This window comes from Meriones unguiculatus, chromosome 4 (genome assembly GCF_030254825.1).
Source record: "Meriones unguiculatus strain TT.TT164.6M chromosome 4, Bangor_MerUng_6.1, whole genome shotgun sequence".
NCBI lineage: Eukaryota > Metazoa > Chordata > Mammalia > Rodentia > Muridae > Meriones > Meriones unguiculatus.
In genome coordinates, this window is record NC_083352.1 from 6,411,441 (window position 1) to 6,433,137 (window position 21,697).

A 21,697-nucleotide genomic window follows, 5' to 3' on the forward strand; every position below is an offset into this window, starting at 1 on the left:
CAGGTTTGGGAAGCGCCATCTTGGAGTTGCCTTGGTGGCTGGGTAGCTAAAGCTGACCTTAGCTTCCTCACCCTCCTGCATCTACCTCCCAGAATGGGCATTGTTCCCCTGACTCAGATGAGGCATATGCAGATGTGCTGCCATGGGGATGAGAATGTGGTCAGGCGTGCTGTTCCACAGGTGCATGCTGGGCCAATGCAGGAGCACTCTTGAGGCCATGACCACCATCCTGGAAACTCTTCAGCCCTCCATCCTTCTGCCTCTCTTGTTCTAAGAACAGCCTGACCTCTCCCTTCCCTGTGAGGCTTCCCATCCATGAATTCACAAGGCAACAGTGGCCATGTTGTCCTGGAATGAGTTGGTGCTTAGTGGCCAGCCATCCTTCCCAGCTATCAGTCCCCTAGGTGAGCGGGGAGAGCGCCTCCATCCATCATCTGCCTTCCTCCCTGGCTGGCAGTGGTTTCGGGATGCTCTAGAGTGCCTGTGCTTGATTCGGGTGCCCTTGAGATGCTTTAAACAAAGGCAGTGAGTTGGCTGGACCTCCAGGCCGCCGACTGTGTGTGCCGCTGAGATTTGCGTTTCCTTTCCATATACCTTGTCTTGCTAATACCATGTTGGAATTATTTCCTTAATTTCTAAAGCTGCATGTGCGGAAATGGCTTATACTTCCTGTTTTGATAAACTAATAGAACTTTACTGGGAACCTTGTTCCCAAGTTGGCTCTCTCCCCTTAGTTGGCCTGTTGCTGAATTAAAGAGATCTTTAAAACGCCCAGCTTGACTGGACTTGTGACAAAACAAAGACTTGTATAGATCTTGTTGGCTGCAAATTAGAAACATATTACCTTTGACAATGAGGCTTACCTCTCATGTTGCTTAGAATCAGTTATTCAAGACTCCTCTGCAGAGGAAGTTGGGGTTGGGTGCTGGGGGCGATCAGCAGTGAGATATCTGTACATTCCCTTCAAAGCGGCTCTTTTTGGCTGGAGCTATACTGGCTTAAAAATATTTCCTTGGACAAGATGTTTCTTGGAACATGTGGAGGACAAAATATTCTTTGTTTTAGGACAGATGAGTTTTGTTCTTGGGTCTTCATATAAATTTGAGTAATCGTTATTATTTTTTTTTTTTTATGGGCAAGTCAAAAACAATAGCCAGCAGTCTTTTTCTTCCCTTTCATTCACATGTGGTATGTTAGCTTTAAACGATGCTCACGTCTGCAGGGACCTGGGTGCATTTCTGTCAGTTCACACTCTTCCTGTACCTGGTTTGTCTGCACAAGTAGCTAGAGAAATTCTCTTAAGATCTGTGAATTCCTTGTGAATTTTACTTTGTGGTATCTAAGTTATCATTCAGAGACAGTTTTCCGAGTCCTGAGTGTAAGTGCTGGTGTCTCTGGGAGGGTTGGTGCTGAGTCGCTTTCATGGCTCTTGGGACTGAGCACAGGGAAGAAAGTCTTCCTGTCTGTCTGGTGGGACATGGTCCTTGGTGAAGGCAACGTGATACTCTGTCTTGTCACTGTCATCGGGCTGCTGGACTGGGAGCTAGAGACAGCTCCCTGTGGGACCGGATGTGCTCTTAATCCTGCAGCTGCCAGCACTGATCTCTGCCATACCCTGCCACATTCCATTTATAGATGGCAGAACCAGAGGGCCAGCAGCCTGGGGCATGACTTTCTCCAGGGGAGCCTGGAAGGAGGCTGGTCAGGAAGCTGGAGCCTGGCTTTCCTTGCAAGGTGTTATGACCTCTGCTCTTGCAGAGGCGGGCAGCTCATTAAGAACCCAGACCATGCATCCACCGTGCTGTGGGGGTATCCAGAATGAACATGATAAAGTGACGTTGCCGTGAGACAGAAATGCTGCCTGGTGCCCGTCCATTGTGCCAAGTGCAGCGCAATCCTGGTCCTCCACGAAAGGCCACTGAGGCCTTTGCTTCGCTACCTGCTGCTAAGTGGAGCAGGTCACCCCAAGTTCTGTGATTTCCAACCGTGCAGCAGTGCTGGCTACCAGTTCAGGGTAGGCTAAAACTCAGCCGAGAGAGACGAGCCCTAAAAGGAAGTGGTGAGAAGGAAAGGAACTGACATTCATTTCTGTATTCCAGCCTCTCACACCTAGGTGCTAAGTCTCTGAGCTCCCATAGGAAACAGGGTCAGGGTCAGAGGGAGGCCTGAGGAGGCATTTATTTCCTGGGATGGATAGGCTATGGTCCACCTGGCCATGGACCCCACAGACCCTCTAGGAGATTCTTCTGCTCCAATGAAGGACCCGCTCGTTGAGGAGATTGGGTGATTTCAGGGTGGTAGGGCCATAGACAGGCCTGTCCCTTGTTCAGCTATTTCTCTGAGCTCCTCTTTTCATAGTGTCTGCATGCGACTTGGACTTGGAAATGGTTGAGGGAGCAGGCTGTGGGCACTCTTGTCTGTGATCCTGACTGGCTCTAGATCCACACACCTAGGCTTTCAGGGCTAGTGGGAAGACAGCTGTCACTCAAAGATGACCTATTTGAGTGACAGTCCCTGCCTCTATTCTATTGTCTCTCCCCTCATTTCACCTATGAAGCCACCTCCAGGTCCCTTCTCCTCCACTTTACCCCGCTTCTTGCCACTGCGTTACCCGGCTTTCTGAGGCTGTGGAGTCCCTGCTCTCCTCCCAGCTGCCTGCACAGTCCTGCTCCTGGGAACCACAGGACTCACAGCGACTCATGACTCCTGTGGGTGCAGCTAGCCTCCTGAACCTGCAGCTCCATCTCGTGCTCTGGACTTAACATTACTTCCACGTTCCTGGATTCAGCGTGTGTCCAGAATGGGCGAGTGGGTGCTAGTGTCCCCTGCCCACCTCTGGCAGCCTTGGCCAGTCTTCTGCCTTCTTTGCTGAGCCGGTACTCTCGATAGGACGCAGCATCTGGCCGGGCAGGCGATGGGACGGGTAGGGTGGTTTCTCCAGGATGGAGCTGATGGTTGGCATCCCTAGTCCCGGCTGAGTTTGGAAGTGAGGCCCACCGACTGATGCTGGCAAGGCAGTCTCCACAGGGAGAACGCTTGGGCAAGACTGAGTGAGTCGTGAAAGATCTAGACCCATCACCTCTGCTTCCCCAAAACACGTGCCAGAGTTTAAACCCTGACGACTTAGGCGTTGGCCTGTTTACTTAACCAGTCTTCTCTGTTTATTCACGCACCGTGAAGGTAGGGATTGTGTCCAATATGTCTCTGCTTTACAGCAGAGCCTAGCGCAGTGCATAGTCCAAAGGAAGCAGTTAGCGGAGGATGAGAGAATGGTGAGCGTGAGTGTGAGTGAGGGACAAGTGTGTGAATATGAGCTGGCAATTGCACAGGGGTGTGTGAGGGGGGAATGAGCATGCATAGTTGTGTAAGTATGTAAGTCCATGAGTGTGTGAACTTGTCAAGAGAAGCTGGTGACTGGCCCCAGCCACCTTGGCAGCATCCAGATGATTTGCAGTTGGGGTAGCAGGTGCTCCCTCACAGGACGACAAGCCCACACACAGGCTCCTTATTGGTCCCAGAATCCCAAGAGAGGAGTAACCTCAGAGGAGACGTAAACACATGAGGCTGGCCTCTCAGGGGATGAAACCCGTGGCCGCTTTTGTGGATCCTCGGGGTAACTAACACCTTGGGCCATGGGCCCTTTTCACCCTGCGTTGAGGACAGCCAGCAAGCAAAATCTGGCCAGCTCAGCTGGATGAACGTGAGCAGCTTAACTTCACCTGTGAGGCTTTGGGAGCTTCTCACCCTAGGAACTTCATCTCAGCTGCCTGGGGCGGGGCACCCCTGGGGCCGGAAACCCCTGGCGCCCTTGTCTTCACCTGTGACTTTTGTAAAATGAGGAATGCAAAATGCTTGGAGAGGACACTAAGGCTATCTAGGGGGATGCTCCAGGGTGGCCTCCATCACTGCGGTGGCAAACAGGCCCCCAAGATGATCGGATGGGGAGAACTCGCAATCCTTAGGATTGTGATTTGACTTTGAATAGCACTGAGCAGTGGACTTGGAAGTCAGGCTGAGTGTGGAGTGCCAGGGCTCACGTGAGCTAACAACGTTCCTCTCAGAGGCAGGGGACGGGTCTCCAGGCCCAGAGCCCACGGGGAAGTTCCCCTTCATCCTCACCCACAATCTCAGGAAGGCATTCACATCTTGAGCATGTTCCAGAGCCCCACATCCTGTTGGGAGAATGCAGTGGTTCAGTCCAGAGACATCCGGTCTCTAAGCATCTGTCTGGAGCACTCGCCCTGCCCAAGTGTGTCAATATTTCTGTTCGTCCTAGCGACCTGACCCTCCACTCAGAATCCTGAGGGCTCTTGTAGATGCTGGAATTCTCAAGAGAACCCCTGAAGGACAGGTGAGATGGCTGGAAAGGCCATGGCAGAACCAGCCTGGTGTCTAGGGAGCTGCCTCCCTGTGTTTGCCCTCACCTCAGGAGACCAGCGCTCCCTCCGCTGCTGCTCATATCTGCAGTTAAATCCTGGGACCACCCTCATTCCAATGAGGGAGCCTGTTTGATAAATTCTAATCTCTTAAGATTATTTCAACTATTGAGTCATATACAGGGATTTGGCAAGTGGCTCTGAGATCAAATTGGAAATTAGCATGTGAAACATCACATGGAGAACAGAAGCATAGGTTTTTCCCTTCGTAGCCCAAGTCTTCCTGACACTTTCCCAACAAGTACTGCCGAAAATATTGGCAAATGAGGGATACTGTCTAGTCAGGTCATGGTCGCAAGTAATGAGACATGAGAGTGGCCCATCCAGGCTCACACCTCAGTGCCCAGGGTCTTTTAGGAAGCCCACAGTTCAACGTGTACCTTATTTCTAGAACTCTTATCTTCAAAACCTGCCCTTGATAAGCCGAAGTGTAGGTAGGTATGTGCCAAAGGAGGAGGAAACATGGATTAAAAAAACGTAGATCTTTATTTTAAAGGCCTAAAAGGATTTTTATAGGTGTTAACTTTTACACCACAGACCTCCTGCCATTTTATTGCTTCACAAAGGAGCTCTGGGGGAATCAGTTCTGGAAAGATCTGAGAATGTTGGGCTTTTTGAAACTCACCGGATGGCAGATTAGGTAGAGAATGATTATCTGGGCTCCAGCTGTGGGGCTGTGGAGTGAGAGCGCCGGTGGGGGCCGCTCTGCCAACAAGAAGACGCCTGAGTCTGCACAGAGAGAGTCTGAGGGCTTGCAGGTGCCCCTGTGAGCTGCAGCCAGGCAGTGCGGAGGCTGGCACACCCAGTGCAGCGAGTGGCTGAACCCCAGGCTCTGCGGGGCCCAAAGAGGCCCGTGGCAGGACCATCCGCATCCCCACAGGAGCACAACGGACTCGTGCACTGACTTATGTCTCCCGCTGACCTCCCCACACGCACCAGCCCAACGCACATGCAAACACACACACAAAATATATAAGCATAAAAGAAAGTGTCAGTTCTGTGGCTAGGAACATTTTGACATTGGAGCAGTATGTCACCAGCTGGCCCCCACTTGCATAAAGCTTGGCTGACTGGGTTACAGAAGAGAGCTGTGGCCACTGTGCACACCTACAGGGCCCCTCAGGGATAACCACCAACATCTGGGCTCTCCGGGTTGGATGGCATCAGACTGTGGCCAGGATGGAGCAGGCCGAGTCTCTGTGATTGAGCTGTCTCCTGCAGCATAGGGCAGGGCTGCCCCAGTCTGTGCGGGACCAGGGAACCACAGCAGAGAAAGGGAGTCAGGGTACTTGTCATTTCCTGTGTCCTGGGGGCGCGGTCTGAGAGGGAAAGTCCAGACCTCAGGCCGTGCAGTCTCCCCCCTTCGTTTAGCCGAAGTTCTGGGATAGAGGAAGGGAGAAAACAACCGCAGGCCCTGGAGACTCAGGAAGCCACCCCGGCCAGCCAGCCCAGCCCTTAGGAAAGGCTCATGCCTCAGTTTCTCCTCACCACAAAGAGCATGGGTGGTTGGGGGAGGAAAAGGGGGCGGACTTTGCTGATGATGTGCCCTGCCTAATCTGCAGGTGCTGTCGGGGGGTATCATGCCACAGTGGTGTGGGATGTGGCCAGGAGTGAACCAGCCCGGGCTCGGGACAGCACGGGGGAAGGGGGGGCTCTGTGCCTTCTGCGCCATTTTCGTGAACCTACATCTGTCCTAAGATGGGCTTGTGCACCGGGTTGAGTGGTGGCTTGACGTGAGCGTGAGGACTCGCAGCAGGACACAGTGGCACCTAAGTAAACTGTCTGTCTGGTTCCTACAGGGCGTGAAGAAGTTGGATGTGCCCTGCGGAGGCAGAGACTGCAGCGGGGGCTGCCAGTGCTACCCCGAGAAAGGAGCACGGGTAAGTCACGGCAGTGTGAAATGGTATTTCTTGATGCTGTTTCAAAGTGCCCAGTTCAATCACACTCCACTGTGACACAACACAACTGATTTCCTTTCACCGTGCAGTAAGTCACAAAATGGGTCAAAAATAAGCCATGTAACTCCAACCACTTCCCTGTTTCTTATGGTGGTGAAGACGCACAAACAGAGATGTGCCTAGATAGCCACGGGAGCTTGGCTCCAGAGACCCCTGGCTACCAAACCCTGAGAATACTCAGTCTCCTTATATTACACAGCCAGTGACTGGTGCTCCTCCGGTGTCTGGAGTCAGCAGGTCGCTTGCAACAATGTGTGTGACCGTGGTGAGCAGTGCAGGCAGAAGGGTGTTTTCTAAGATTAAGTGTGTGTGTGTGGACTCAGAGGTGTTCTAGACTGATGTTTCACGTCGGCAGCGATTTCATTGAGGTACATTATACGAGGAAAAGTGTGGTTGCCCAGTGACACCGTGTGGGTGAGCAAACGAGGGCTTTGGGAATTGCACCGAGGACAGGAATCCCAAGGGTGAAGTCACTTGTGCCCTGAGTGTGTGCTTCCTGAAGGCCGCTTCCTGGACAAAGAGGGGGTCACCCGAGTGAGTGCCGGTGTTCTGTTTTTAAATTTTTGTTTGTTTTATGTGTATGAATGTTGACACACATATATGTATGTGCACTGCCAGTATGCCATGCTCACAGAGGCCAGAAGAGGGCAGCAAGCCTCCCCGCCCCCAGAACTGGGGTTACAGGCAGTTGTGAGCCACTGCATGAGCACTGGGACCTCTATAAGAGCAACACATGTTCTTTACTGTTGAACCATCCTGCCAGGAAGCTAGACTTCCGGGTACACACAACGATACACTGATGCTCCTTGTTTTAAGGTTTATGTGTATATTATTCTTCATTAGGCAGAGTGTGTTTTTTGGTAATATCATGCTTGTTCAGAGTGTGCTGGGACCACGCTCGCCCCTCACTGCCCTAGCTCACACACACCCACACTTCCCATCCCCATTCTCAGCCAGCCCCCCTCCCAACCTCACTGCCCCCCCATCTGTCCTGCAGGAACCACACATGTTTACTATTGTGTGAACCATAAATGTTTAAATTAATAACCTCAGCTTTGGACATTTTTGTATATTATAGACTGAAAACAAAAGTTTGCTTCCGCTCTGTTTTCAGACATATTTACCATATGATGACTTTTTTAAATAATTAATGTAGCCCAGATTATTAACTATTCTTCAAATCTTGTAAAATGTAATTCATCTATGTTTTATATTTTTAGAGAAGGTAGTCTTTTCACTGGGGCAGAGCTGAGTATGGGGCTGGCTCAGCCTTCTATGGACGCAAAGCAGATCAGTCAGTGCTGGGCCGAGATCTCCAGAACCCAGCAAGGGAGATGGGTTAGACAGAAGGTTGCATGGAGCCTCTGTGAGGATTTGTTTTTCCCTGAGACCATGAGTACTGTTGGAACAGGGACTGCTGTCCGCATGGCCCTCGCCTTCCTCACAGGCCCTTCTCAGAGGTTCTGGGAAAGAGTTGCCAAGGGTCCCTGTCTATAATGGAGGAAGTCCACACCACATGAGGCTCATCATTTCCCAGCGTCCCTCACTAAGTAAGCACCCTGGTCTTGTTTGCCGTGGCCACATAGAGTGATAAGCTGACTCTTCCCTTCACTTGACCAGTCTGGGCATCAGAGCTTATACTGGTGTGGCCATCTTCTCTCTGACGGCAGATTGTCATGGCAGGGGAAGCGACTCCTACCATGGGCTTCCCCTTGGCATCATCCAAGCTCAAGGGGCCAGTCACATGGTACCCTCCCATGCTTGATTCTACCTCATCCTTGCACCTGTACGGGGACAGAAAGATACCTTAAGGATGCAGGTTCAGTCAGCACGCAAGATGCTGGCCCAAGCGTGTCACTGTGCAGTGCAGGGTAAGACAGCATTGACAGGGGGACTGCTAATGATATTGTGTGCACTCCTGAAGATGTCACTGGGCACTTGACCAAAGATATTTTCTTCCCGGGCCAACCATGTGTGCTCACCCCAAGCAACAGTGAAGACTTAGAGTTTGTTTCCATGTTACAGGCCAGGCATATGCATTCAGAAAGGACCCCTGTTACGTTTCCACCCAGACATGCTTCCGCAGAGAGCACGGGTCACTTCTGAACTGCTTTTACTTCAATAATATTTTTCTTAAATAATGTAATTGTAAAAATAGCGGTAGGGCGGAGTCTGCCGTCCAGAAAGCCTGCGCATGGCGTGTTCTTTCCCACAGCTTCCCCTGGGGTCACTTACCATATATTTTCCCCACGGTGCTACTGTAGCTGCCGCACAGCCTCCCTGCAGACTGTGCTCAGCTAACTCAGCCTTATATGGACATGGTACCCTCGGCACTGTGTTCTCACCATGGTGACAGCCAACAGCAGGAACTCTGTCACTGGATAACTTTTGGACTCCAAGCAGAAATCACAAACGCACTGGGGTCCAGTTCCAAGAGAACACTCACATTACAAAGTGAATAGATCAGTGTAAAATGCACAAAGCACGATTCTCTGTCCTACAGGCTGAGCTGCAGGAGGGTCATTGCTTCCCAGGCAGAACCACCAACCCCTAGAAAATTCCAGTGAGGCACAGGACTGGGAAGGAAGAGGCAGGAACTGTGGCAGGACCCTCTGGCCCCCTCGGTTCCTGGTCAGAGCCGGGAGCCACAGAGCAGGGGGCCACAGAGCAGGGGACTGACCTTCCTCTTCTGGTGAATTACGACACACACAACTCTAACAGATGGTCGAAGACCTCCTAACCTGCCCTTTCTCCTTAACGGCCGAGAGGCCAGCAGGCAGCTCAGTGGAAAACGTGGAGTGAAATCAGCACCATCTACCAGGCTGAAAGGGTGGAGGAGGGGCTGGAAAGACGGCTTTGTGTGCGGGCAGTCCATGACTATCCAAGGCTGGTCTAAGCCCGTGGTTCTCAACCTTCCTCAGGCTGCGGCCCTTCAAGGCAGTTCCTCAGGCTGTGGTGATCTCCAGCCATAAAATTATTTTCACTGCTACTTCAGAACTGTAGTTTTGCTACCGTTATGAATCATAAGTATTTTTGGCTATAGAGGGTTGCCAACGTGGTTGCGACCCACAGGTTGAGAACCACTGGCCTAGAACTTTTCCCAGGAAGGTTGATTTTAGTTCTCTCTCTCTCTCTTTTTTTTTTTTTAGTTAGCCTGCCAGGATCCTCGTTCTCTGACACATAATGTTTGAGCATTTGAGTTCTGGTTGCTTTTAGTGCTTTTGTTTATATATATATATATTTTTTAATTTTTAAAACTTTATTATTGTGGGTATATGGTATCAATGCTCAAGGCATCAAGGAATACTCAGCTGATGCATTTTTTTTTTTCATTCGGAGAATCTCCCACCACCACAGGTCTCTGTTCTGGGGGTCAAATTGTTCTCAACTTCCCGGGTTCCGTGAATCTAACAATGTAAATCAAAGTGAAAGAAACCTGGAAAACTGAAGGGAGCAGTGGCTGGTCTTGATAGTGTGTGCCTTTGATCCCAAAGGCACGTGGGTCTCTGAGTCTGAAGTCAGCCTGGTCTGTGTGGTGAGTTCCAGGCCAGCCAAGGCTGCACAGTGAGACACAGTCTTTAAGAAAGAAGAAGCATGGTTGGCAGCAACGCCTTGTATTGGGCCTTTCCTGTTGTCTGTGAGTAGCAGAGACTCTGAGGTGATATACAAAAATCCCATAGATCTGGAACAGAAAGGACAGAGGCCCTGGCTGCTGAAAGCGGTCAGCCATTGATGAGGCCTTCTCTCTAAGGAGCGGTGCTGTGGCTGATGCCGCCTTCACTGATAGGTTGACATGGCACAGCTACTCTGCATCCCCAGCAGAAGTTGCCAAAGAACATGGCAATGAAATAATTTACAGATCACAACGATACCAGACCAGCTTCTGGGTCCCTGTGACTCAGGTTTACGTCTGGTTCTCACCCACCTAAGAAACCAAGGAGCTGATATCACTGGGACCAGGGAGCATGGGTCGCCCGGCATCCCTAAGCCACGGGGCTGCAGCTTGGTTACCTGAAAGTTTTTGTGGGGACAAGTTTGTGTCACAGCCAAGTCCCCTCAATGTGCATACAGGTGCTGAGCTTTGAAAATCGCGTTTTGCTGGAAACGTACTATTGAGCAGGCAAGATGGACTTCAGATCTCACGTTAATTGATAAATTCATGTAAAAGAGTGCGGGCCCAGGGAGCCACTGTCCTGGAGATCAGTCGTGTCCTTAAGGTCAGTTCTGGTGAAGACAGGCTGGAGGAAAGAGCAAGTGGGAAGACACCGAACGATGAGTAAGAGCATCCTAGGTAGTAATCCTAGGTAAGAAGGGAACAATAGAAAGCCAGGGTTTCCTGGACATTAGGCCGGGATTTGTGACCTACTGAGCTCATATCTTTACAAAAAGATGTGATCTCGAAAACAAACAGGCCAAGGCCCAGCCTGTGTAGACTGCTGACTGATAGACTGTCAATCACACATAAAGGGAGTTCCTGGGGGGAGCTGGGGTCACTGAGCTCTCGTCCTCTTAGGAGCATCGCTCTTCTTGCTTTTCCAATGTGAGGCTCCATGTGTCACTCTGAGATCCCTGCCTGTCTAGTGGCTTCTGCACAGGTGACTTTCTGCCTCAGGCACACAGGGACTGTGAGCGTCTATGGAGATGAATTGATCTTTCTACAAGGGAGGGTCGCTGTTTCCAACAGTGCCCACCACTTCATCCTAATGTGACAGTATTTAATGTCAGAAAATGATGGAAACATTATCATTCAGGATTTGATACTCAAAACAGGCCAGTGTGTAGCTCCATCCAAAAGGGAAAAATACAGGCAGGCATGATGGCACACACCTGCGATCCCAGCATCAGGAGACAGAGGCACCGACTTCAAAGGCAGGCTGGGCTACAAAAAGAAAAAAACACATTGCCAAGAGACAAATTTTAACACAACTTCACCGAATGGTATCACACAAGGTCGCTGTAGGAGGAACGAGGCGGCTGTTGGATAGTGTCCTTAGAGCCAGGGTGTGGCAGAGAAGTGACACGCCCAGCATACCCAGGCTCTTGGTTCAGTTACCAGCACCCTCCCCACACATACACTCACAAAAGGGGAAATGTATTTCCATTATCTTTGAAACTATCGTTCCCTTTACCAAGATAAACCTTACTCTAGCTTTTGTTCTTATCAACAAAATGCATTATTAAATAATGGGAAATGGAGAGCTCCTTGGTGCAAGTTCACTGGCCTTAACAGAAGTCTCTCACATCATGGCAGTGTACTCTAACAGCTAAGCCAGTGCCTGATAAACACCCGACAGCACAAGACAGAGACACAGCCATGTGAGGTAACAGACAGACACTCTGATGTGGGGGAGGGGTTTGTCCCCGAGAATTTCAGTGTGTCTGCATGTTGTTTGCCTCCATCTCTTCTGCATGAACTCTGCACACTCATATGCCACCTTCACCACATTCTTTCATAATGAAAAAGTAAACATCTTGACTCCTGACATTGCCAAGGAAGGCAGCTGCTTCAGAGCCACACCACTCAGAGTCCTCCCTGAATCCCACCACCCTGGAGGTCCAGGGAGAGAGCCACAGTCTCCACAGATGTCCTCTGGACCAATGAACTGACATCAGAACAAGTCAGCCCTAGAGAAGGAACTTTCTAGCTCAGAGGAGGCAAAGAACTGCAAAGAAAGATTAACCCCTTTGTTGCCTGGTTCCTGGTGGCAAGTGTTCTCTGAAAAATGGGATAGAAAAATGACCTTGCTTTGGATGCTCAGAAGCATAGATGGGATCCAGGAGCTGTTGCAGATGGAGAAGGCCCACCTGAGAGTTCAGAGCACGCCTCCTCAGGGACTCACATCCGTACGGTCCACCAAATAGGCAGCACAGTTCCCACAGGCCGCTGATGACTGAAGTTAAAGGAAGCCCCTGGTAAATGAGACAAGGGCCTGGCCACAGACAGCTTCCCTTTCCGCCCCTTGATGGAATGTTTTGACAAGTTGGGCATTAAAGCATTTTTCCCATGAGCATTCAAGCATTTTCCCTCTCTGTGAAAGAAGCCATGCTGCTGTCGAGGTCATTTGTTTCTTTTCTACACTTCTAGTTCACGCTTAACAATTACAGGATTTCTACAAAGACCAAAGTTTTGAGAAAATGCTGCATGCTATCGCAAGTACCTTCTGTGGCTTTATCTCCCTCCGGCAGCAGCTGAGACTGTTGGGTCTTCATATGGAAGGGGTGACAGTATGTCTGACAGTCCAGTTGGTCACAAAGACCCTCCAGAGTTAGTCTACACATGGCTCTAGACGAGCATCCTTGTGGGCAGGGCATACAGAGGAAGCATATGCGTTACCACATTACTCTTCTTATTTTCTTCTAGACACATTAAAACAATAACCAGAGAAAAGTATGGCAGAAATGACCCAATCACACAATTCTCTCTGCTTTCTTCTCCCAGGGGACTTTTTAACTTGCTCTTTCTCCATGCATTCATGTAATGCACACTGGGAAACAGGAAATAGGACCCTGTGCCAGTTTCTCCACCTTTGTCACAGCAAGAACCGCTCTCAATATTCAGAGGGTAAAGAGGCCACATCCATCTTGTGTTTCTGTCATTGCCATCAGGGCAAATAATAAATTAATTTGTTGTTGACAACCTTAGGCATTTCAGAATCGTCCTAAGAAGCCAGCCAACCTGTGGCCTTGAGCAGCCTTCAGTATTCAGCCCTGCTCCCCAACTCCCCACCCAAGTTACGTTTCTGTGGTGAGGACAAGTGATCATTCAAGTGGTCAAACGTCTGACTCATGGGAAGCACAAAGCAGCCTCCAAATGCCACATGTCCCCACTGATTAGAAAGATCAAAATATCCCTGTCCTTGCCGCTGTGTCCAGCCTAGACACTGACGTTCTAGGAGAAGTTATACAGAAATAGCCTCTCTGGAAACTCTGCATAAGGCCCACATTAATTGGCCAGTTTCCCGTTAGCATAGTAAAGGCAGAAAAGACACACTCACTGTAGGACAAAAGCTTAAGCTGTCTGGAAGGAGTCCTAAAGGTCTGGGACCACAATGGAAAGAGAAGGAATGGAAGTAATTAGTGCAGAATGAATGAGGTCTGAGGCTCTTCGGCTCTCCTTACACTGTCACCATTGGGGTTTTATTGCACTGTTGTCGTTGGGAGGCACAGAACTGATCTTCAAACCTAAGGCCTGTTTTAAATAAAGAAACAGATGTTGTTGGGGTTGCAGAACACTGGTGGGCCCAGACTCTGTGTGGGAATACTTGCATTTAGAAAGATGCATGTTATATGCATGGCGTTCTTAGGGCTTATGATGACAATAGTGAGAGAACTTTAGCCCTCTGTACCACATCCTCGCCAGTGTCTGTCAGCCAAACTGGCTCTCTCAGGTTTGGTGAAAAGAGCATGTGCCCTGAGCACCAGTGGTGGACATTGGGTTGCCACAAAGTTCACAGGATCTGCTCAGAAGAGGCTGTTCTCTTTTGTATGTGTTGTTTTAGGCTTCTCAGCTCAGCCCGCAGAATCAGCAGATCTGATTTGTCAGTGAGGATACAGCAGTCCCAAAAGGCAAGCTGTATGAATCCCCAGGGGTCTACTGTGTGCCCCAAGCTGTATGTACCATTGCAAACTTACAGGAAAGGGGGACTGAGTTACAGGAGCGCACATGCCATTAATCTAGTAATAGGGAGGCAGAGGCAGACAGACCTCTGTGAGTTCAAGGCTGGCGTGGTATACATAGTTCCAGAACAGCCAGGGCCACCTAAAGAGACCCTGGAGAGGAAGGAGAGAGAGAGAAGCAGCTGCAGAAGCCAGCCTTCCTGACATTTTCCAAATGCTCCCATTTCTCTGTGCACAGGATGGAAATTAGTAGTCTAAGCTATTGACAGGACACTGAACTGAATTTTAAGGAAGAGAAGAAGAAAGCTCTGAGGCTAAGGAATGGCTCCAGGTGGTCCAGAGATGGAAGTCTGACAGACTTTCCTGGTAACTTAGGGAGATGGAGGAAAGCTTTGTAACCTTCCAGAGTGAGATCCAGGTAGAATAGAGGGCCTAAAAGTGTTGCACATGCCTGCTCTACATGGAGAGTGCCAGGACAGCCAAGGCTACATAAGAGACCCTGTCACGTCCCCGCAAACAGCTGTTAAATGTTGGGCTCAAAGCCTCCCTGTTTCAGCATTGAGCTCTTCTTTAGAAGCATCACTCAACATTGAGTCCCCACATGAAAGCTCACAGTTTCCCTCAAAAGAAACTCTCGAGAATGGGCTGAGCATGGTTCATTGGCAGAATGGCTAACAGCTATGCATGAGGGCTCAGGGTTCATTCAGCACCACAAGCAAGAGGAATGAAAAGAAAAGAAACCCCAAGGTAGCCTGCCTTAGCAGAGGAAGCAAGCTCTCCTTCTGGAGCCCGCTCCTCCTGTCAGTTGCCGTTCTTCCTCCTCCAGCTGCCGTTCTTCAGCTTGTCTGCTCTTCAAAGGGGACAAACAAGGGAGCTTGGGGGCTGTGGAGTGCAGTCTGCTCACCTGTGAACGACGGCCATGAGGAAGCCAAAGCCCTTGCTTTAAAACCCAGTATCGTCAAAAGGCACAACTCATACATGACGATAACCTCTCTATAATGTGCAAGGTGGGCGGAGTTGCTCATCTGCCGCAGTGGAGCTGCACACAAATAGTAGCGGTTCAAATCCGTGGAAGGGTGGAGGAAAGTGAACCGAGCTAAATAGTAGCATTAGGATGTTCCCCTGAGGGTCCAGAAAGACTGAAACAGAGTTGCACAGCTACATAGTTCCAGAACAGCCAGGGCTACCTAAAGAGACCCTGGAGAGAAGAGAGAGAGACCTAGCTGCTTCCTAGGTCTTTCAATCATCCTAGGTCTTTCATGGCATCTAGTGTTTAGTGCTGTGAGGCAGAGCAATCATTGGGAGCACACAAGTGTCATGGGGCACGTGTAATGGTCACTCGCACCCAGGCTCTATGAAATTGCAGGACAAGAGGCTGGGAGTGACACATGCTGCTTCCTCTTTGGGATCTCTACCATCCCAGTCCCGCTCCCAAAGGCTCTCAGATGAGGTACCTCATGACAATGCATTCCAGCAATGTGCCAGCCCACCCTGACCTCAGCCTCTCACCTCCAAGTGAGCGTCCACTCCGTCATCCTCTACCACCTCTGCTCCTTCAAAACTTTGCCTCTGCTAAGCTTAGGGAAGACGTGGTTTCAGCCTTTTCGTAGTGAAGGCTGATACTGTGCACTCAGAAAGCCAAGGCATGAGTATTACTGCAAAGTTCTAAGCCACCCTGGGCTACAGGGACACTGTCTTCGAAAAATATTTAATTTGAAAATAACCATTTATAACTTCAGGTACGTCCTGACTTGCTGGTCAAAGCCTCATGCTGGCCTCATGACCACCCTAGACTGAGTTTCTCACCTTTCTCCTGAGAGGCTTATCTTCCAATACAGTCCTCTTTAGCACCTGCTGCCCTAGCAGTGGGGAGTGGAGTGGGTAAAGACCAGAAGCTGCCGAAACTCTGCCGTCACTTCCCATTACCCTGACCAAATACACGCACACATTTCTACCAAGGTACGGGATGTGGTGGCGCATCCCCTTAATCCCAGCATTCAGGAGGAAGAAGCAGATGTATCTCCATGAATTCCAGGTCAGCCTGGTCTACATAGTAAATTCCAGGCCAGCTGAGGCTACATAGTGAAACCTAGTCTCATTCATTCATAGAGACAGACAGACAGACAGACAGACGGGTACATAGATCTGCCAAAATAGCCATTAAATTTTCAGTAGACTTTCTCTGTGAACTTCTCTCTCTTCTTCACACTTGGTTTTTGAGGCAGTTGCCTTTGAATCTCAGTCCAGGATGATGCTCTGAGTCCTGTTAAGTTACTAAAAAGAGTAGCTGAAACTTGTGGTATGGAAAAGGGGGGGAGAGTTCTTCTTCCCTTAGTGTGTCTCTCTGTCTTTGTCTCTCTGTCTCTGTCTCTCTGTGTTTGTGTTTGTCTGCCTGCCTGCCTGTGTCTGTCTGTCTCTCTCTCTCTCTCCCTCAACTAAATCTGACCCAGTTCAAACACAGACATGCCATCAAAGTGGCCATGGACCAAGAAAGATGTTTCTAAATGTGAATTGCCACTGGTATTTGGGGGGCTTTATTTTGAGGCTAGCATTGATAGACAGGGTATGTAGCTGTCTGCTTACCCCCAAGGAGAACAAGCCACAAAGGAATAAACAGAAGGACTTTGTGGGTGAAAAAAATGGCCTCCAAAGTCCAGAAAATGAAAGCGACTTCTTTAGTAGAGGGAAATACAATTTAATGAAAAGGGTGCCCTTCAAAAATGTCAGTTATCTTGGCAGGAAAGATGAGTCATGGGAAGCCAAAGCCAACAGCACGGCTGAATAAGTTGTCTTCTGAAATTGACATTTGCGGGGGACAAGAGCCGTCCTCATGGCCGAGCATCCCTCCCAGCAGCTCCTGGACTAGGAAGACATGCTTCTGGTTGCTGTTCTGCCTCTTAGAGCTAAGAGATGTGCAGCAGCCAGCATGCTAGGTTCTGCAGGATCTGCATGCCATGCATTTTTACATGTAGGCTTTTACATACAGTTATGTATTGAAATTTATATTCTCTGTCTTTCTAAAGCAACAACTCACTGTTATAGAAAACCCTTTATTGGCCAGTGTTGCACACTATGGGAATTTTGTTATTTTTAGCACTTAATCATGTCTGAAAAATTTTTGAAAGGCCCAGTGTGTACCTTTAATGTCCTGGTATGTTTTTTGATTACACTGTTGCTTCTAAAGTTCATCCCATGTCTTGATCAAACCCTGAGTGACCTACTGATTGCTGTTCACAGCATATCTTGTCTTCTGCGCCTGCTTCTATCCTGGCCACACCCACAGGCACTGGGAAGCCTAGACACACCTAGACTTTACTGGCTATGGTCTGAGGCTGGCTGCGCCCCAAGAGCACGCTCCTTCTATTGTCACCATGTCCCCTGTTGATCCCTGTTTGCTCTTGGCACTGAGCCACAAGGACTCCAGACACAGTCAGAGATTTGGCTCACAGGTGGTAAAGTAGGCCAGCGAAGCCAAAATCAAATTCTCCCCTAAGGAGCTGGGGAACCCCCACACGTTTACCCCTCCATCCTCTTTTTGTCTCTCCACTGCCCCTAATCCCACTCCAGGGGGTTCTACCAATTTTCCCCTCAGTCCACAGACGCTGATGCTGTAAATGAAGCATGAACAATCCAGTATTTAATAAGTGATTGACAGTGACCATTGATCTCCCTGGGCCCAACACCTCAGGCTCAGGGTCCCCTCTTGGAGGTGGTTCCTGGAAAGAAGGCCTTACTACCTCTCATGGGAATGTGACAGGCACAAAGGCCTGCCTAAAGTCCTTCAACAGCCTTTCTAATTTAATGGTAAATTTCTGCCTGTGAAGACCCAGGCAAACTGCCTGTCCTTTCAAGTGATTTCTGAGCTGGGCAGGGTAGCGTGTGGAAATGGAAAGGCTGGTCCCACATAGCTTCTCTTCCTGGGTTTGCCCACACCCTGTTCTTACGACCAAAGCTGGCAGTATTGTCCTGTTGTCTAAAATTTAAACCTTTTATTGTTTGTTTATCACTGTGATTATTTTTAACACATGTTATTTGTAGAAGATAAAGTTTCTGGTCTGTAAAAAAAAAATCTTATCTCATTTTGCCAAGAAAGATAACCTATAAAGATAAATCTCCCAATTTAAACAGAAGATATAATTGTAATGAAACATTTTTGGTTTTTGTTTTTTTTAACAATGTTTTATTCATATCTCCTTTTGTGGCCACTACAGTAAAGCGGGTGTTATTTTTAACATTCATCTGAAATAGTAATTAGTGTCTTGCTCTGCTTTGGGGGGACATGAGCAAGTGTTTCCTGAACCTTCTTGGCAGGTTTTGCTGTTTGTCTCTTGTTTGTGTCTGAATTTCCCGTCATCTGCATGCACAATGGCTGTTATGGAAAGCCATTGTTCTGACTCAGAGGGTTTGATTTCCAAACTTCAGGTGGGTTCTGACATTTGTGAGCTATGGTGGAATATTTGTCCCATTTCCTACTAGCCATATGGTTTAGTGACTAAGTTTATTTTTGTCCACATCACCTTTCTCAGAAGTAGGATGTTACCTCTTTCTTTTGCAATTAAAAAAACTCATAATGACTTGATTGTGAAGTCTTTCAAACCTAGGCTATTACTCCTTTGGGGTACCTGGTCCGTGTTAGTAATAAGCCTAGGTTTCAGAATCCTGAGACTGACTTGGAACCCCTCAGTCAGGACCCCCTTCTTCCTGCCCCAAACCCAGTATGAGAGCAGCATGTCCCAAGGTGGGAAGACATCAGGACCCTCCTCTTTTCCTTCATGGAGCTGGGTGCATCTCCAAGAGTGATTTCACCGTCCCTTCAGAGTGGTGAATGAAGCATTGCACTACTGTTCTTTTAAGAGGAAAATCCAAATACCTCAGAGAGCATTGCTCCCACTATGACCAACTTCCCATTAGTCTCTGCTCGGAAGGAAACACAGGGCACGAACTCTGAAGTGAAGGCTGAGCTGTCTCCTTCATATCAGGCTCAGCCACATGCAGAGATAGGGTCTCCCTGCCTGACCTGCAGGGAGTCAGAGCTCTCGAACACTTGTTACACACGTGTTCTGGAAATGCCTGTGTCTCGGTGCTTAGGAATGCTGGGAAATGTGAGGATGTCCCAGAGTCTAACCTCTTTAAGAGTCAACGCCATCTTCACACTATCTTCAACATCCACCAGGTTGCTGCCTTCCTGCCTCTGTATTTTCCCGGCCCTCTGATAGGCATATTTGGTAGAAGGTGTGCCAGAGTGGAGCACCACTTGGCTTTCTCCTTCATGGTTGGTGTGAGTTATGGGGAGGAGGAAGTGGCATGCTCCCGGTTGCTATGGTGATGCCTGGGCTTATTGGGAATACTTTGTATCCAAGAAATTCCGATAGACCTCGTGAAGCAGTCCCCATTTCATTTTGAGGAAATTAAATCAAGAACAATAAAGTGAGCTACCCACAGTCACATAATTGGAGAGTCTGGGGCCAAAAATTGAACTGAGATCCAGTGCTGGCCCAGATGAACATCCTCGGATATCCGAGTACCATGCTGCATACTTGAAACTTACTGGTCCAAAGTTGGCCCTGCCGCCTCAACCTCATTTCTGCATGGGTGGTTTCTTTTCCTAAACAAAGCTGCTGAGCCAGGGAGGAGACAGTGCTGTAAATTGGTTCTCCAGCCTCCCCGTCTGCGTGTGCTCGTCCCTTGCCTCTTTTGAAGACAGTTCCGTGGCAGGAATTGCCATCACCTGCCTCCCTGCTCACTCTTTCCCCTTGGTGCTCAGACTCTCCTGATGGTGTACTAGGAGGCCTCTGCAAATGTGTCCAGCGCTCCTTCCAGGCCCCTAGACACCGAGAATCCCTAAGTCCTGCTTGCCCAAGCCCAGCCCTGCCCCCACCCCCGCTCCTAACCTCAGCCTGATGACACCACCACAGCCTCCTGAAATCTCCCCTCCGAGATCATTCCTGAGCTCCAGAACACCCTGGCTGCCCTGGAAGGCTCCCAAGTCTCCTCCTGTGAGCCACGGTGGTACCCTGCAGCTCCCACAGTAGCTCCTGCGGGGGCTGTGGGTCTGGGAAGTCATTCTTGCAATCCCTGGTTTTCTCAGGCCTCCCACCCACCCTGCCCAGTGTGGAGGAAGGTATCCCACACCAGGCCATGTGCGTATGTGCTGCAGTGTTTGCTATCCAGGGTCAGAAGTGACATCCCAACTCCATCTTGGACTCCACTCCGTGCTCTAGCATATAGAAGCCGGGGCACTTGGGGCACCAGACACGCCCTCCCCCTTAGTTTACCCTCTGTCAAACAGGGCAGAGCGCCCACAGCAGTGACAGTGAGGCAAGTGTCTACTTATCCTATCTCCATCTCCCTCACCCCGCCCCACCCCCATCTCATAGTCGAGCCTGGGATTTGTCTACAGTGTGTAGGATGGCCCCCTCAATGGAGGCAGGTCATCTGACCTAAAGGACTGTTCTCGGGGCCATCTCTGGAAAAATCCCTTTTCCTCCGTTTCACTCCCCAGTGTCTGCTACCAGGTACTGTGTCTTAGATAAAGAAGCCACGGCAGACTGGAGCTTGAAGCTCCTCCACCCTGTGGATGGCCACTGCCCACCCCGTTCCTCAAAAATGGGTTCAAGAGGAGCCATCATAGTGCTCAAAAACTGTCCGGAAATGCTCGGGTCCAGGGCTGGGCCCCTTTTGGTCTCTGGGGGCATTTGTCATGGGCTACGTGGTCTCTCTTGCCTCCCTGAAATGGTGGTGCTTTAAGGACATTGTCTGTGGAAGCTGTGGGAGCGGGGCAATTAGCAGTGTGGGGACAGAGCTCTCCTCATCACCCAGAGGGCGGAAAGACCAGAGCTAACTCCATCTGCCTTCCCGCTCCAGGGTGGGCCCTTCTGAGCTGCCTCCGACCCCTAGGCAGCATCCTTAGCAACCATCAGGGTAACAGAGACCCCCCTCATGTCTTCTGCCCACACCATCTCTCCAGGAGCAGTCTATGCAAGACCTGAGCCCAGCTGGGCCAGACCTGTGTCTGATAAGACCTGACCAGCCCCAGGGAGCTCTTATTGGGCAGGTTTAATGAATCCTTCAGAATGCCTTTGTCTGAAAGGAAAAGTTGGAAGGGGTCTCAAGGTCTTCTTCATTACACACACACACACACACACACACACACACACACACACACACACACACGCAGTAGTTACCAGGCTTTCCTATGTAAGAAGGAGAGTTTACCAGGTTTCCTACTTAACGGGGAGGGTTGTTTCTTAAAGAAGGCTTTCCTGTGTCATTGCCTAACCCACAGTAATAATGACCATTTGTGTGCATGATTCTAGTTTTTAAATTGGAAACTAACATTTTAAATATGCTCCTATCTGGATCCTCAGAAGCTGACTACCTCTTTGGAATCTCTGATTACCTTAGAGGTAGTCTAGGCATTGGTGGGCCGCCGTCATAGTTGTCAGCTCCCACAGATGCAGGCAATAGGAGGGGAGAAGGCTCCCCAAAGACCTCACTGTCTCTAAACCAAGAATGCCTGGTTCCTGTCTCCTCTACAGCCCACCCCAGCCACAGCGACCCAAGCCAACCACAGCCCAGTTTCTGCACACACGTCTGAATAACTGTTTCCTCAGAAAAAATTAAATTAAAGCAAATCCTACAGAGAAGCAATCATTAAAGCCATTGTTCAAGGGTCTCAGGTATACG

The 21,697-nt window shown here is 49.6% G+C and overlaps 1 protein-coding gene across 1 annotated transcript in view; it reads left to right on the plus strand.

Annotated features, from left to right (window-relative positions):
• Col4a2 (collagen type IV alpha 2 chain) overlaps positions 1 to 21,697 on the plus strand; it is a 128,847-nt gene that overhangs the window by 33,530 nt on the left and 73,620 nt on the right. Inside the window, exon 4 of the mRNA XM_021637530.2 lies at positions 6,236 to 6,316. Coding sequence (XP_021493205.2) covers positions 6,236 to 6,316 — 81 coding nt within the window. The remainder of the gene's footprint in view (positions 1 to 6,235; positions 6,317 to 21,697) is intronic.